Below are 15,912 nucleotides of genomic sequence, written 5' to 3'. Positions count from 1 at the left end.
TAAACATCTCTCCCTTTCTCCGTATCTCTCTCTCTGTATCTCTGTATCTCTGTCTCTATCTATCTCCCTCTCTCTCTCTCTATCTATCCCCCTCTCTCTCTCTCTCTCTCTCTCTCTCTCTCTCTCTCTCTCAGACCATCGGGAACGTTCTGCTGTCCTATGCTGAGATCATTTCCAAAGAGTTCCCTAAACAATGTGGGAACAAAGAGAAAGAGAAAGTGGTAGGTTAGGGAAACTGTGTGTGTGTAAGGGCAGGAGTGTTTGATTAGCTGAATGTGGTCTAAAGGGAGAAGCTGGACTGGCTCCCAGGGGAACTAAGTCTCCCAAAGGACTGACTCATCTATAGTCAACACTCACTGAATCTGTCTGTCTGTCTGTCTGTCTGTCTGTCTGTCTGTCTGTCTGTCTGTCTGTCTGTCTGTTTGTATCTGTCTCTTGTTTGTATCAGCAAGATACAGAGAGATATGTCAAATATGATCTGTCCTTATTTGTGTCTTCTTCAGCCCTGCATCATCATGAATAACATCCAACAGCTTAGAGTGCAGCTGGAGAAGATGTTTGAGGCCATGGGAGGCAAAAATGTGAGTTTGTCAACCTCCACGTCCATCACTCAGACCTCTATGAGCCATCACTCAGACCTCTATGAGCCATCACTCAGACCTCTATGAGCCATCACTCAGACCTCTATGAGCCATCACTCAGACCTCTATGAGCCATCACTCAGACCTCTATGAGCCATCACTCAGACCTCTATGAGTCATCACTCAGACCTCTATGAGCCATCACTCAGACCTCTATGAGTCATCACTCAGACCTCTATGAGCCATCACTCAGACCTCTATGAGTCATCACTCAGACCTCTATGAGTCATCACTCAGACCTCTATGAGCCATCACTCAGACCTCTATGAGTCATCACTCAGACCTCTATGAGTCATCACTCAGACCTCTATGAGTCATCACTCAGACCTCTATGAGTTATCACTCAGACCTCTATGAGTCATCACTCAGACCTCTATGAGTCATCACTCAGACCTCTATGAGTCATCACTCAGACCTCTATGAGTCATCACTCAGACCTCTATGAGTCATCACTCAGACCTCTATGAGTCATCACTCAGACCTCTATGAGTCATCACTCAGACCTCTATGAGCCATCACTCAGACCTCTATGAGCCATCACTCAGACCTCTATGAGCCATCACTCAGACCTCTATGAGTCATCACTCAGACCTCTATGAGTCATCACTCAGACCTCTATGAGCCATCACTCAGACCTCTATGAGTCATCACTCAGACCTCTATGAGCCATCACTCAGACCTCTATGAGTCATCACTCAGACCTCTATGAGCCATCACTCAGACCTCTATGAGCTATCACACAAACCATATTGTAAAAATGCATACCTACAATGTAATTACACTGTACCTACAGTATGTAATTTACTAAATACATGTATATAGGACACTTCCTGCTATGTAAATACATGTATTAAGGACACTTCCTGCTATGTAAATAAATGTATTAAGGACACTTACTTCCTGCCCCCAGCTGAACGTGGAGGCCAGTGACTTCCTGAAGGACCTGCAATTAAAGCTCAACAACGTCATGGACGACCTTAGTAGGATCTTTGCCGTCAGGTGTGTGTGCGTGTGTGTTCGTGTGTGTTTGTGTGTAGGTATGTGTGGATTTATTTAGTTGAAACATGGCGCTTTCAGGGTTGTATTCATGAGGACATGCAATGGAAAACGTTTTGGAACTCCCTCTTTCAATCAGCTTTCTTCCGCTTGGTGCCTAATGAATACTACCCAGAGTTGTAGGTTTTGATTGTTGTCTGTGTGTCTGTCTGTATACAGTTTTCAGCCCCAGATTGAGGAAAATGTAAAGCAGATGGGAGATATCTTGGGCCAGGTGAAGGGACAGACTGTTACAGACAACAACAGTGTGGCCGGGGATGCAGACAACGTCCTGCAGCCCATCATGGACTTCCTCGACACCAAGTGAGACACAGAGACCGAGCCGTGCACACACACACACACACACACACACACCACACACACCACACATACACACCACACACACACACACACACACACACACACACACACACACACACACACACACACACACACACACACACACACACACACACACACACACACCACACACACCACACACACCACACACACACACACCACACACACACACACACACACCACACACACACACCACACACACACACACACACACACACACACACACACCACACACACCACACACACCACACACACCACACACACACCACACACACCACACACACACCACACACACCACACACACCACACAACACACCACACACAGACACCACACAACACACGACACACACACACACACAAGTATCTCGACAAACCATTTCTGTATGGACCTTGCTTTGTGCACAGGGACATTGTCATGCTGAAACGGGAAAGGGCCGTCCCCAAACTGTCGCCACAGAGTTGGAAGTACATAATCGTCTTTGATGTCATTGCATGCTGTGGCGTTAAGATTTCCCTTCACTTTAACTAAGGGCCCGAACCATGAAAAACAGCCCAGACCATTACCTTTCCATCCCCAAACTTTACAGTTGGCACTATGCATTGGGGCTGGTAGCGTTCTGCTGGCATCCACCAAACCCAGATTTGTGTGTCGGACTGCCAGATGGCAAAGTGTGATTCATCACTCCAGAGAACGCCTTTCCACTGCTCCAGAGTCCAACTTTACTCCACTCCAGCCGACGCTTGGCATTGAGCATTGGGATCTTAGGCTTGTGTGCGGCTGCTCGGCCATGGAAACCCATTTCATGAAGCTCCTGACGAACAGTTATTGTGCTGAAGTTGCTTCCAGAGGCAGTTTGGAACTCAGTAGTGAGTGTTGCAATCGAGGACAGAGGATTTTTAGACGCTACGTGCTTCAGCACTTGCCTGTCCCATTCGGTGAGCTTGTGTGGCCTACCACTCGCGGCTGAGCCATTGTTGCTCCTAGACATTTCCACTTCATATTAATTAACTGCGCTTACAGTTGACCGGGACAGCTCTAGCAGGGCAGACATTGACGAACTGACTTGTTGGAAAGATGCTATCCTATGACTGTGCCACGTTGAAAGTCACTGAGCCAATGTTTGTCTGTGGAGACTGCATGTCTGTGTGCTAAATTGTATACACCTGTCAGCAAAGCGTGTGGCTGAAATAGCGGAATGCATAAATTTGAAGGGGTGTCTACATACTTTTGAACATGTAGTGTATTGGTCACATACAAGTCTCAAAAGTCAAACAAGACATTCAGATTATAATGGGGAGATCCATGTAATAACCCTAACGCTAACTACTAGCCCCAGCCCTAAGGCTAACTACTAGCCTCAGCCCTTACCCTAACTACTAGCCCCAGCTCTAATGCTAACTACTAGCCCCTGCCCTAACGCTAACTACTAGCCCCTGCCCTAACGCTAACAACTAGCCCCTGCCCTAATGCTAACTACTATCCCCAGCTCTAACGCTAACTACTAGCCCCAGCCCTAATGCTAACCTAACTACAAGCCCCAGCTCTAACCTAACTACTAGCCCCAGCCCTAACCCTAACTACTAGCCCCAGCCCTAACCCTAACTACTAGCCCCAGCTCTAACGCTAACTACGAGCCCCAGCCCTAATGCTAATTACTAGCCCCGGCCCTAATGCTAACTACTATTCCCAGCCCTAACACTAACTGCTAGCCCCAGCCCTAACGCTACCCTAACTACTAGCCCCAGCCCTAATCCTATCTACTAGCCCCAGCCCTAACCCTAACTACTAGCCCCAGCCCTAATGCTAACTACTATCCCCAGCCCTAATGCTAACTACTAGCCCCAGCCCTAACGCTAACTACTAGCCCCAGCCCTATCCTAACTACTATCCCCAGCCCTAACTACTAGCCCCAGCTCTAATCCTAACTATTAGCCCCAGCCCTAATGCTAACTACTAGCCCCAGCCCTAACGCTAACTACGAGTCCCAGCCCTATCCTAACTACTAGCCCCAGCCCTAATGCTAACTACTATCCCCAGCCCTAACTACTAGCCCCAGCCCTAATGCTAACTACTAGCCCCAGCCCTAACGCTAACTACTAGCCCCAGCTCTAACGCTAAATACTAGCCCCATCCCTAATGCTAACAACTATCCCCATCCCTAACCCTAACTACTAGCCCCAGCCCTAACGCTAACTACTAGCCCCAGCCCTAACGCTAACTACTAGCCCCAGCCCTAACGCTAACTACAAGCCCCAGCCCTAACGCTAACCTTAATCCTTGTCCTAACCTCAAACTTAACTCTTACACTAGCCCTAACCTAAACCCTTATTCTAACCCTAACCATATCTTTAGCAAGCAGTTGCTTATCAACAGATAATTTGTTAATAGTCCATCTTTTGATGTTAGCTGGTCATACTATCTGGACTATACAAACAAGTGTGACCCCATTCATTTCCTCCCTTTTTGCTACTTTTATCAGTACTGTCTAGCTTAGCTTAATAGATGTATCTATAACAGTCAATCCATACTTTAGTGTCAAAAGGTATTGTAACCTAATAAACTACTCAAAATACACACAACCTGACAAAGAAAACTATTAACATATTCCATTGACAATCGTGTCACCTTCCACCCTTGTCTTGACAAGCTGGTAAAGTAGAGCAGCTGTCTCGTCTGGTAAAGTAGAGCAGCTGTCTCATCTGGTAAAGTAGAGCAGCTGTCTCGTCTGGTAAAGTAGAGCAGCTGTCTTGTAAGGTAAAGTAGAGCAGCTGTCTCGTCTGGTAAAGTAGAGCAGCTGTCTCGTCTGGTAAAGTAGAGCAGCTGTCTCGTCTGGTAAAGTAGAGCAGCTGTCTCGTCTGGTAAAGTAGAGCAGCTGTCTCGTCTGGTAAAGTAGAGCAGCTGTCTCGTCTGGTAAAGTAGAGCAGCTGTCTCGTCTGGTAAAGTAGAGCAGCTGTCTCATCTGGTAAAGTAGAGCAGCTGTCTCGTCTGGTAAAGTAGAGCAGCTGTCTTGTCTGGTAAAGTAGGCAGCCGTCTCGTCTGGTAAAGTAGAGCAGCCGTCTCGTCTGGTAAAGTAGGCAGCCGTCTCGTCTGGTAAAGTAGAGCAGCCGTCTCATCTGGTAAAGTAGAGCAGCTGTCTCGTCTGGTAAAGTAGGCAGCCGTCTCGTCTGGTAAAGTAGGCAGCCGTCTCATCTGGTAAAATAGGCAGCCGTCTCATCTGGTAAAATAGGCAGCCGTCTCGTCTGGTAAAGTAGGCAGCCGTCTCGTCTGGTAAAATAGGCAGCCGTCTCATCTGGTAAAATAGGCAGCCGTCTCGTCTGGTAAAGTAGGCAGCCGTCTCGTCTGGTAAAATAGGCAGCCGTCTCATCTGGTAAAATAGGCAGCCGTCTCATCTGGTAAAATAGGCAGCCGTCTCATCTGGTAAAATAGGCAGCCGTCTCGTCTGGTAAAATAGGCAGCCGTCTCATCTGGTAAAATAGGCAGCCGTCTCGTCTGGTAAAATAGGCAGCCGTCTCGTCTGGTAAAATAGGCAGCCGTCTCATCTGGTAAAATAGGCAGCCGTCTCGTCTGGTAAAATAGGCAGCCGTCTCGTCTGGTAAAATAGGCAGCCGTCTCGTCTGGTAAAATAGGCAGCCGTCTCATCTGGTAAAATAGGCAGCCGTCTCATCTGGTAAAATAGGCAGCCGTCTCATCTGGTAAAATAGGCAGCCGTCTCGTCTGGTAAAATAGGCAGCCGTCTCGTCTGGTAAAATAGGCAGCCGTCTCGTCTGGTAAAATAGGCAGCCGTCTCGTCTGGTAAAATAGGCAGCCGTCTCGTCTGGGGCCCTGATAGAAGGATGCGGGTTGAGAGTCAGAAGCAGGTCAGGCTGTGAATGTGATGTAAGGGTGACACAGTCACAACAATATAGGAGTTGGCCTGGTTTTGGAACATATGATTGTTGCTGCAAATTGGACAACCTGAGGGGATGATGTTCAGCAGATGTTACATCCATGTACATTATCTATATAATCGTCAACAATCTGTTGAAGATTAAAACAGGTTGAAAATGCAGACACTCACACACTAACACACACACACACACACACACACACACACACACACACACACACACACACACACACACACACACACACACACACACACACACACACACACACACACACACACACACACACACCCTCTCTCTCTTCTTCTGCATGGGTATACTAAGATGTATTCTCTCCTCTAGTCTGTCGCTGTTTGCTAAGATCTGTGAGAAGACTGTGCTGAAGAGAGTGCTGAAGGAACTGTGGAAACTGGTCATTAACACTATGGAGAAAAGCATTGTGCTTCCCCCGTTCACAGACCAGTCGGTGAGAAACACACACACGTACACACACATTTCCTTATGTCTAAAAACCTGAGCATAATTCTCTTCCATTACATTCTCTCTGCTTCCAGTCTTTACAAATTATTTTCAATGGTATAATACAGTATCTACCATTCATTTAGAAATATGAAGTTGTGAACGTACACTTTGGCTAGAATAAGATGTAGAGGATTCAATGGTTACTTCTTGGTTGTTGATTTGTTGAGATGGGCCTGTGCAGTTTCACTGACCCCCTCTCTCTCGCCATCGCCCCACCCTCTCCTCCTCAGGTTATAGTAAGTACTGTGTGTGTGTGTGTGTGTGTGTGTGTGTGTGTGTGTGTGTGTGTGTGTGTGTGTGTGTGTGTGTGTGTGTGTGTGTGTGTGTGTGTGTGTGTGTGTGTGTGTGTGTGTGTGTGTGTGTGTGTGTGTGTGTGTGTGTGCTCGCGTGAATGAGTGTGTGTTTCTCCCTGTATGATGTCTGTCAGCACGGACACACGGAGTCCTCTGCTACCTGTGACATCACTCCTCTTGTCCCCCATGCTACTCAGTGTAACCCCCTCCCTGTCTCAGATTTATCACCAGCCCCTGGCCTACTTGTAAACTCCAGAAGGATTGGGTTGTTGTAAGCAGTAAGGCTAACACCTATCCACTCCCTCCAGATCTACATGAGTGACTAGTGGATAGGAGGAGAGGGCTTGATTTGAGTGCATTGTATACTGTCATTATCAAACCTTGTCTGTACGTTAGAAATTAGCATGGTGCACGGCTGAGCCATGGAATACCTGACCTGGTGCCACTGGAATACAGCACCTTTCCTCCCCGTTAGTCCCCTTTCTCCTCTTCCTGTCCCCTTTCTCCTCTTCCTCCCCTCCTTAGTCCCCTGTCTCCTCTTCCTCCCCTCCTTAGTCCCCTGTCTCCTCTTCCTCCCCTCCTTAGTCCTCTTTCTCCTCTTCCTCCCCTCTTTAGTCCCCTTTCTCTTCTTCCTCCCCTCTTTAGTCCCCTTTCTCCTCTTCCTCCCCTCCTTAGTCCCCTGTCTCCTCTTCCTCCCCTCCTTAGTCCGCTTTCTCCTCTTCCTCCCCTCTTTAGTCCCCTTTCTCCTCTTCCTCCCCTCTTTAGTCCCCTTTATCCTCTTCCTCCCCTCCTTAGTCCCCTGTCTCCTCTTCCTCCCCTCCTTAGTCCCCTTTCTCCTCTTCCTCCCCTCCTTAGTCCCCTTTCTCCTCTTCCTCCCCTCCTTAGTCCCCTGTCTCCTCTTCCTCCCCTCCTTAGTCCCCTGTCTCCTCTTCCTCCCCTCCTTAGTCCCCTTTCTCCTCTTCCTCCCCTCCTTAGTCCCCTGTCTCCTCTTCCTCCCCTCCTTAGTCCCCTTTCTCCTCTTCCTCCCCTCCTTAGTCCCCTGTCTCCTCTTCCTCCCCTCCTTAGTCCCCTGTCTCCTCTTCCTCCCCTCCTTAGTCCCCTGTCTCCTCTTCCTCCCCTCCTTAGTCCCCTGTCTCCTCTTCCTCCCCTCCTTAGTCCGCTTTCTCCTCTTCCTCCCCTCCTTAGTCCCCTGTCTCCTCTTCCTCCCCTCCTTAGTCCCCTTTCTCCTCTTCCTCCCCTCCTTAGTCCCCTGTCTCCTCTTCCTCCCCTCCTTAGTCCCCTTTCTCCTCTTCCTCCCCTCCTTAGTCCCCTTTCTCCTCTTCCTCCCCTCCTTAGTCCCCTTTCTCCTCTTCCTCCCCTCCTTAGTCCCCTTTCTCCTCTTCCTCCCCTCCTTAGTCCCCTGTCTCCTCTTCCTCCCCTCCTTAGTCCCCTTTCTCCTCTTCCTCCCCTCCTTTACCTGTCTCATATTTTTCTCCTTGTCACGTTTTTCTTTTAGAAGGAACGTGTCCTTCCACTACAGTGTTGCCTGTGTGTTGAATGGATTGGAGGTTACCACACAATCCCGTACTGGATTTGAAACCTCTCCTGCACATGTCTTTTTCCCCCATTCTTTATTGTGACATGATTAACTACATGTATGTGTAATTTGTACTCTCCTCATCTTCTTCAAACAACTCTCCCCCTCATGCTCCGCTCTCTGCACCACCTACCCAACCCAATTCCCCCTCTTCTCTCACCACCATCACCCTTATCTCACTCACTCTCACTCTCTCTCACTCACTCTCACTCTCTCTCACTCACTCTCACTCGCTCTCTCTCCATCACAGGGCACTCAGATGATCTTTAATGCAGCTAAGGAGTTGGGTCAGCTTTCTAAGCTCAAGGTAATGATGATGACATATTAGGATGAGTTCCTTTATGATGACAAATTAGGATGAGTTTCTTTATGATGACAAATTAGGATGAGTTCCTTTATGATGACACATTAGGATGAGTTCCTTTATGATGACAGATTAGGATGAGTTCCTTTATGATGACAGATTAGGATGAGTTCCTTTATGATGACACATTAGGATGAGTTCCTTTATGATGACACATTAGGATGAGTTCCTTTATGATGACAGATTAGGATGAGTTCCTTTATGATGACACATTAGGATGAGTTCCTTTATGATGACAAATTAGGATGAGTTCCTTTATGATGACAGATTAGGATGAGTTCCTTTATGATGACACATTAGGATGAGTTCCTTTCTTGATTTCTACAGCATGTTTCATATAAAATGCAGTCCTGGGGTGTATTGTGTCGTATTACCTACATTGTTACATTAACTCTGTTGTCTGTTTCCTGGTACACTGCAGGAGCACATTGTGAGAGAGGAGGCCAAGGCTCTCTCCCCTAAACAGTGTGCCATCATAGAGCTGGCATTGGACACCATTAAGGTACCGTATACTACATGTACAGCATGTATAATATGTACTATGCAGTAAATAATATGTCTGCTACTGTATGATGCTTCATAACTTGTTATAAGCATGTCCGAGCCTTTGGGATGTCTTATAACAAGGGATATACTATGTTACATCTCTCTAAGGATAAATAACACTGCCTGTTGACCTCTGCCCCTGCAGCAATACTTCCATGCGGGTGGTGTGGGTCTGAAGAAGACGTTCCTGGAGAAGAGTCCTGACCTGAAGTCTCTGCACTACGCCCTGTCCCTCTACACACAACACACTGACAAGCTCATCAGGAAGTTTGTCCTTTCACAAAACGCTCAGGGTACGTCACACCCTCTGTCTCTGTCTGTCTGGCTAGTGGTCTGTCTGTCTGGCTAGTAGTGGTCTGTCTGTCTGGCTAGTGGTCTGTCTGTCTGGCTAGTGGTCTGTCTGTCTGGCTAGTAGTGGTCTGTCTGTCTGGCTAGTAGTGGTCTGTCTGTCTGGCTAGTGGTCTGTCTGTCTGGCTAGTAGTGGTCTGTCTGTCTGGCTAGTAGTGCTCTGTCTGTCTGGCTAGTGGTCAGGTTGGCTGTCTGGCTAGTGGTCAGGTTGACTGTCTGGCTAGTGGTCAGGTTGGCTGTCTGGCTAGTGGTCAGGTTGGCTGTCTGGCTAGTGGTCAGGTTGGCTGCCTGGCTAGTGGTCTGGTTGGCTGCCTGGCTAGGGGTCTGGTTGGCTACCTGGCTAGTGGTCTGGCTGGTTGGCTGGCTCGCTGGCTGTGTGTGTGTCTATCTGCCTGTGTGTCTGAACTATTTTTTTTAATGCTAACTGTCATTGTGAAATGTGTTAAAAGAATACATCCTACTGAGGTGTCTTCTCTCCCTCTCTCTCTGCTAGTCCATGGAGGGAAGGGGGTCAGGTATACCCTCAACGAAGACACATTACCAGAAAAGGGTAAGTGCCTGTGACCGTGCATACCCCCACCCACCCCTCAATTTCTTCCTCCCTCTCCTTCTCTCTACACCTATCCATTTTAAACAGGTGTTTTCAGGAGAATTACCCTCAATTAGTGAATTACAGTCTTGCTCATCTCGTTACCAAGAGGTGTGTGTACATGTGTGTTTGTTTTAGTACCAATCGTTCTGTTCCGAGCAGAAACCCTATTTTTTTTCTAAACAGGTTCGATCCCCCAGAAAGTACCAATTCATAGAGCTGATTTTCCTTCATTTTTTAAACTTGTGAAATCAACACCATTTTTACATTTAGCTCAGAACTATTCAAATGTGTCACACACACACACACACACACACACACACACACACACACACACACACACACACACACACACACACACACACACACACACACACACACACACACACACACACACACACACACAGAGAGAGGGGGGGTCAGAGGGCTATGGTCAACAGCAGTGATCTCAACTCTGTGTGTCTGATGTGGTGGTTAACTCTTGACCTCTGGCAGGGTCAGGAGTGGAGGAGCCAATCGGAGAGGTGGTAATGCACGTGGAGATCTATACCCATCCCAACACTGGAGAACACAAGATCACTGTGAGAGGTGAGAGAGGAAGCGATGGAGGGAGGGGCTGAGGGGGAGGGGTGAGGGGGAGGGGGAGGTGAACGGGAGTGCGTAAGGTAGGGGTGATGATGGGCTTTACATGCGTTCTAATTGCACTAGACTTGAGCTTCTTTGAAATGCACTACAAACTAGCTACATGTCATCTCTGCTCATCTTCTTCAAACAACCCTCCTCATGCACCTCTTTCTGCACCTCTTTCCCTCCTCTCTCATCAACCTTCTCTCTCTCTCTCTCTCTCGCTCACTCGCTCAGTGATTGCTGCTAATGACATTAAGTGGCAGACCCAGGGGATATTTCGTCCCTTCGTGGAGGTCTACATCATTGGTCCCCACCTCACTGACAAAAAGAGGAAGCACGCCACCAAGTCCAAGAATAACAGCTGGTCGCCCAAGTTCAACGAGACCTTCCAGTAGTGAGTTTATCAGGTTTCTGTCTGATGGGGGGGTCTGTGTGTGTGTGCTATCTAACAAACCTCTCCTCTGTCTCCTCTCCAGTTCCTTGGGCAGTGAGTTGGGTCCGGAGGGCTATGAGCTTCAGGTGTGTGTGAAAGACTACTGCTTCGCCAGGGAGGACCGTACGGTGGGCATGGCCCTGATGCAGTTGAAGGACATGGCCTCCCGGGGCAGCATGACATGCTGGCTCCCCCTGGGGAAGAGGGTCCATATGGACGAGACGGGCCTGACGGTACTGAGGATCCTGTCCCAACGCAACAACGACGACGTGGCCAAAGAGTTTGTCAAGCTCAAGTCAGACCAGCGCTCTGCCGAGGAGGGACGGGCGAGCTGAGAGGGAGAGTAGAGATGGGCCTAGTGATCAAGATACTAATTTAGATATACACACACACACACAGTTACTAATACAATACTGGCATGTTTATGTCATATAAACACAGTCATGAACACACTAATCATCTCTAATCACATAATGATTATCAAATGTACACAAACACAGAGGTGACCAACAGTTCCTTTGAGCACCTGTCAATGAACCAATCAATTTATCAATCCATTTCTACTGCTCTCTCTCTCATTATCTCTCTTTCACTCTTGCATATTACACATTTTATATATATTTAATGCATAAATATGAGAAACAAATATCACCTGATGAGTTATGGTGGAGTTATAGAGACAGATGACTTTGCACTTTGACCTCTCGGCATGTTCAAGAGAGCAGCCCTAAACCCCAACTCTTACTTCTCCGTCTGTTCCTATTATTCTGTCTGTGGGTTTATCAGTGTGTTGTTCTCTTTCGCTCTCTTTCCTTTTCTCTATGTTGTGCTCAGTCTTCCTGTCATGTGATGTGCTCTGGGTAGAAGTAGACCTCAGTGACAGATCTAGGATCAGCTTACACAGTTGTCCTGGCTTTCCCTGTTGGGGAGAGGGAAATGTAACATTGATCTTAGATCAGCGTCTGGGTGCAGTTTCATCCTACCTCGTGTGATGATGTACTTCCTGCATGTTGAACCCAATTCTCAGAGAACACTGTGATTAATTAGCTGATACCACGGCAACAGCTGTACAGACCCCGCCCCCCACGGACACTTGACACCTTATACCTGTGTGCACGGTGCATATAACCTGGTATAATAAGGGTTAACATAATAATAACCTTTGTAACCATGAAGAAAACTACTATCCAGTAAAAAACTAAGTGAGGAATGAAGAATGTGCCGACGTTTGATATGAATGTGTATTTTGTAAGACACGCCAGTCTTTCACGTGGGTTGAGGATAGCCTAGGTTTGGATCAGAGTTGTTGGATGTTAGCGTGTTTGGAACACACCATATGGCCATGTTGTATATAGACACTGAGATGGTGCCGCAGACCCAAACATGTACCTTTTGAAGATGGTCTGCTCTTTTTACATACTCACCTACCCTAGCAATGGCCCTGGCCTGACATTACTATAAAGGAGTAATACTAGCCAATAGATGGTTGATTCAACCCCTCATAAACCCCCTTCTATGTTCCCTTGAAAGTGCACAAATACTGCAAAGGGCTACAGGACCAGCAGACATAGACATTACATAGACACTGCCTGGTCACTTCTCCCGTCTGTGTCTGTGAGAATTTAATAAATATGTTTTCTGTGCTATGGGCCATAAGATAAAACTAACCCATAGGCCACTATATACAGTGAGCACCAGAACTATTGGGACAGTGACACATTTTGTTGTTGTTTTGGCTCTGAACTGCAGCACTTTGGATTTGAAATGATACAATGACTTTTCATTTAGAAACTTTTTGTACATAATCCCCCCATTTTAAGGGACCAAAAGTATTGGGACAAATTCACTTATATGGGTATTAAAGTAGTTCAAATTTCAGTATTTGGTCCCATATTCACAGCACGTAATGACAACATCAAGCTTGTGACTCTACAATTTTTTTGGATTCATTTGCATGTTTGTTTTGGTTGTGTTTCAGATTGCTACATGCTAACATCCCATGCTATTGTAAAGGTGAGAGGTTAGCATGTCTTGGGGGTATGATATTGTGTGTCTAACTTTCTCACTCATCATTATTCACAATTAATTCAGGATTAGCCATAGCATCTATATTCATGTAGAAGTGTTTAGAAACATATTATATTCTTATTTACAATAAAAGTGACTCTAAAATTAAACGATACATTATTTACCAATAATTTCTATTGGGCACAAAATGATCTGAAACAACCAAAACAAACCGCAAATGGATCCAACAAGTTTGTAGAGTCACAAGCTTGATGTAGACTTTGGGTACTAGGCATATGGGACCAAATACTACACGCTTGACTACTTTAATACATGTGAAGTGAATTTGTCCCAATACTTTTTGTAATTTCTAAATGGTTCACCCGATATGGATGACAATATCTTAAAAGTAAAGTTGACAGTCTGCACTTTGACCTCATAGTCATTGTGTTATTTCAAATCCAAAGTGCTGGAGTTCAGAGCCAAAACAACAACAAATGTGTCACTGTCCCAATACTTTGAGCTCACTGTATGCCATAAGGTCACTACAGAGCAACTGCATGGTTTCTCTGACTGCCTCTTCAATCATCTATTTCTGTGTTTTTAAGGCAATACCTATTTGTCTGTTTTGACAATTTGGCCCTGCATTTTTCTGAGGATAAGCTTTAGCCCATTTTGGAGTATAGCTGTGTGTGTGTCTGTCTGTGTCCGTCTTTTCTGTCCTACCTGATTTCAGTGTTTATTTGTGGTATGTAGAGGCAAGCAATATAACCCCTAATCACTGGAAACCTGTGGCATGCCCAGGAATTCCAACTGCAATACCATGATCCAAGGAGTGGAATGCCAATCCCACATTTTCATTGGACCACTGAGTGGGAAATTCCCTGTTATAATGGACTCATCTCAATTTCCTTCTCATAGGACATGTGTGTGTTTTTCTTGGCATAGAGGGAAATACTTTGGGAATACTGTACATTGGAGAGAATGAATTTCAATTTAAGATCTCTCCTATCTGCTGTTCAGTCAGCTCCTGGTCTGACTTTTCCAGAGGATGACTTTGCAAAGATTGTGATGAATGGACCAACTCAAATGGACCAGCTAGTGTTTTTCAAAGACTTGTGTTGGCTAGTAGAAGTGTCAATGCCCAAGCCATGGTAGTAGTTTAATAATACCACATCAAGCCATGGTAGTAGTTTAATAATACCACATCAAGCCATCGTAGTAGTTTAATAATACCACATCAAGCCATGGTAGTAGTTTAATAATACCACATCAAGCCATCGTAGTAGTTTAATAATACCACATCAAGCCATGGTAGTAGTTTAATAATACCACATCAAGCCATGGTAGTAGTTTAATAATACCACATCAAGCCATGGTAGTAGTTTAATAATACCACATCAAGCCATGGTAGTAGTTTAATAATACCACATCAAGCCATCGTAGTAGTTTAATAATACCACATCAAGCCATGGTAGTAGTTTAATAATACCACATCAAGCCATGGTAGTAGTTTAATAATACCACATCAAGCCATCGTAGTAGTTTAATAATACCACATCAAGCCATCGTAGTAGTTTAATAATACCACATCAAGCCATCGTAGTAGTTTAATAATACCACATCAAGCCATGGTAGTAGTTTAATAATACCACATCAAGCCATGGTAGTAGTTTAATAATACCACATCAAGCCATGGTAGTAGTTTAATAATACCACATCAAGCCATGGTAGTAGTTTAATAATACCACATCAAGCCATCGTAGTAGTTTAATAATACCACATCAAGCCATCGTAGTAGTTTAATAATACCACATCAAGCCATGGTAGTAGTTTAATAATACCACATCAAGCCATGGTAGTAGTTTAATAATACCACATCAAGCCATCGTAGTAGTTTAATAATACCACATCAAGCCATGGTAGTAGTTTAATAATACCACATCAAGCCATCGTAGTAGTTTAATAATACCACATCAAGCCATGGTAGTAGTTTAATAATACCACATCAAGCCATCGTAGTAGTTTAATAATACCACATCAAGCCATCGTAGTAGTTTAATAATACCACATCAAGCCATGGTAGTAGTTTAATAATACCACATCAAGCCATCAAGTAGTTTAATAATACCACATCAAGCCATCGTAGTAGTTTAATAATACCACATCAAGCCATGGTAGTAGTTTAATAATACCACATCAAGCCATGGTAGTAGTTTAATAATACCACATCAAGCCACGGTAGTAGTTTAATAATACCACATCAAGCCATCGTAGTAGTTTAATAATACCACATCAAGCCATCGTAGTAGTTTTAATAATACCACATCAAGCCATGGTAGTAGTTTAGTAATACCACATCAAGCCATCGTAGTAGTTTAATAATACCACATCAAGCCATCGTAGTAGTTTAATAATACCACATCAAGCCATGGTAGTAGTTTAATAATACCACATCAAGCCATGGTAGTAGTTTAATAATACCACATCAAGCCATGGTAGTAGTTTAATAATACCACATCAAGCCATCGTAGTAGTTTAATAATACCACATCAAGCCATGGTAGTAGTTTAATAATACCACATCAAGCCATCGTAGTAGTTTAATAATACCACATCAAGCCATCGTAGTAGTTTAATAATACCACATCAAGGCATCGTAGTAGTTTAATAAAACCACATCAAGC

The 15,912-nt window shown here is 45.4% G+C and overlaps 1 protein-coding gene across 1 annotated transcript in view; it reads left to right on the top strand.

Annotated features, from left to right (window-relative positions):
- The window catches only part of LOC118402489 (protein unc-13 homolog A-like), a 113,744-nt gene that overhangs the window by 87,165 nt on the left and 10,667 nt on the right, over window positions 1-15,912 (top strand). Inside the window, exons 32-43 of the mRNA XM_052477407.1 lie at window positions 135-221; window positions 504-581; window positions 1,552-1,640; window positions 1,857-2,000; window positions 6,264-6,387; window positions 8,563-8,619; window positions 9,098-9,178; window positions 9,368-9,515; window positions 10,064-10,120; window positions 10,655-10,747; window positions 11,021-11,180; window positions 11,263-15,279. Of these exons, the coding sequence (XP_052333367.1) occupies window positions 135-221; window positions 504-581; window positions 1,552-1,640; window positions 1,857-2,000; window positions 6,264-6,387; window positions 8,563-8,619; window positions 9,098-9,178; window positions 9,368-9,515; window positions 10,064-10,120; window positions 10,655-10,747; window positions 11,021-11,180; window positions 11,263-11,554 (1,410 nt within the window). The 3' untranslated portion in view covers window positions 11,555-15,279. The remainder of the gene's footprint in view (window positions 1-134; window positions 222-503; window positions 582-1,551; window positions 1,641-1,856; window positions 2,001-6,263; window positions 6,388-8,562; window positions 8,620-9,097; window positions 9,179-9,367; window positions 9,516-10,063; window positions 10,121-10,654; window positions 10,748-11,020; window positions 11,181-11,262; window positions 15,280-15,912) is intronic.

Source organism: Oncorhynchus keta, chromosome 23 (genome assembly GCF_023373465.1).
Source record: "Oncorhynchus keta strain PuntledgeMale-10-30-2019 chromosome 23, Oket_V2, whole genome shotgun sequence".
In the NCBI taxonomy this organism is placed as follows: domain Eukaryota; kingdom Metazoa; phylum Chordata; class Actinopteri; order Salmoniformes; family Salmonidae; genus Oncorhynchus; species Oncorhynchus keta.
This window is presented reverse-complemented; position numbering and strand designations above follow the sequence as displayed.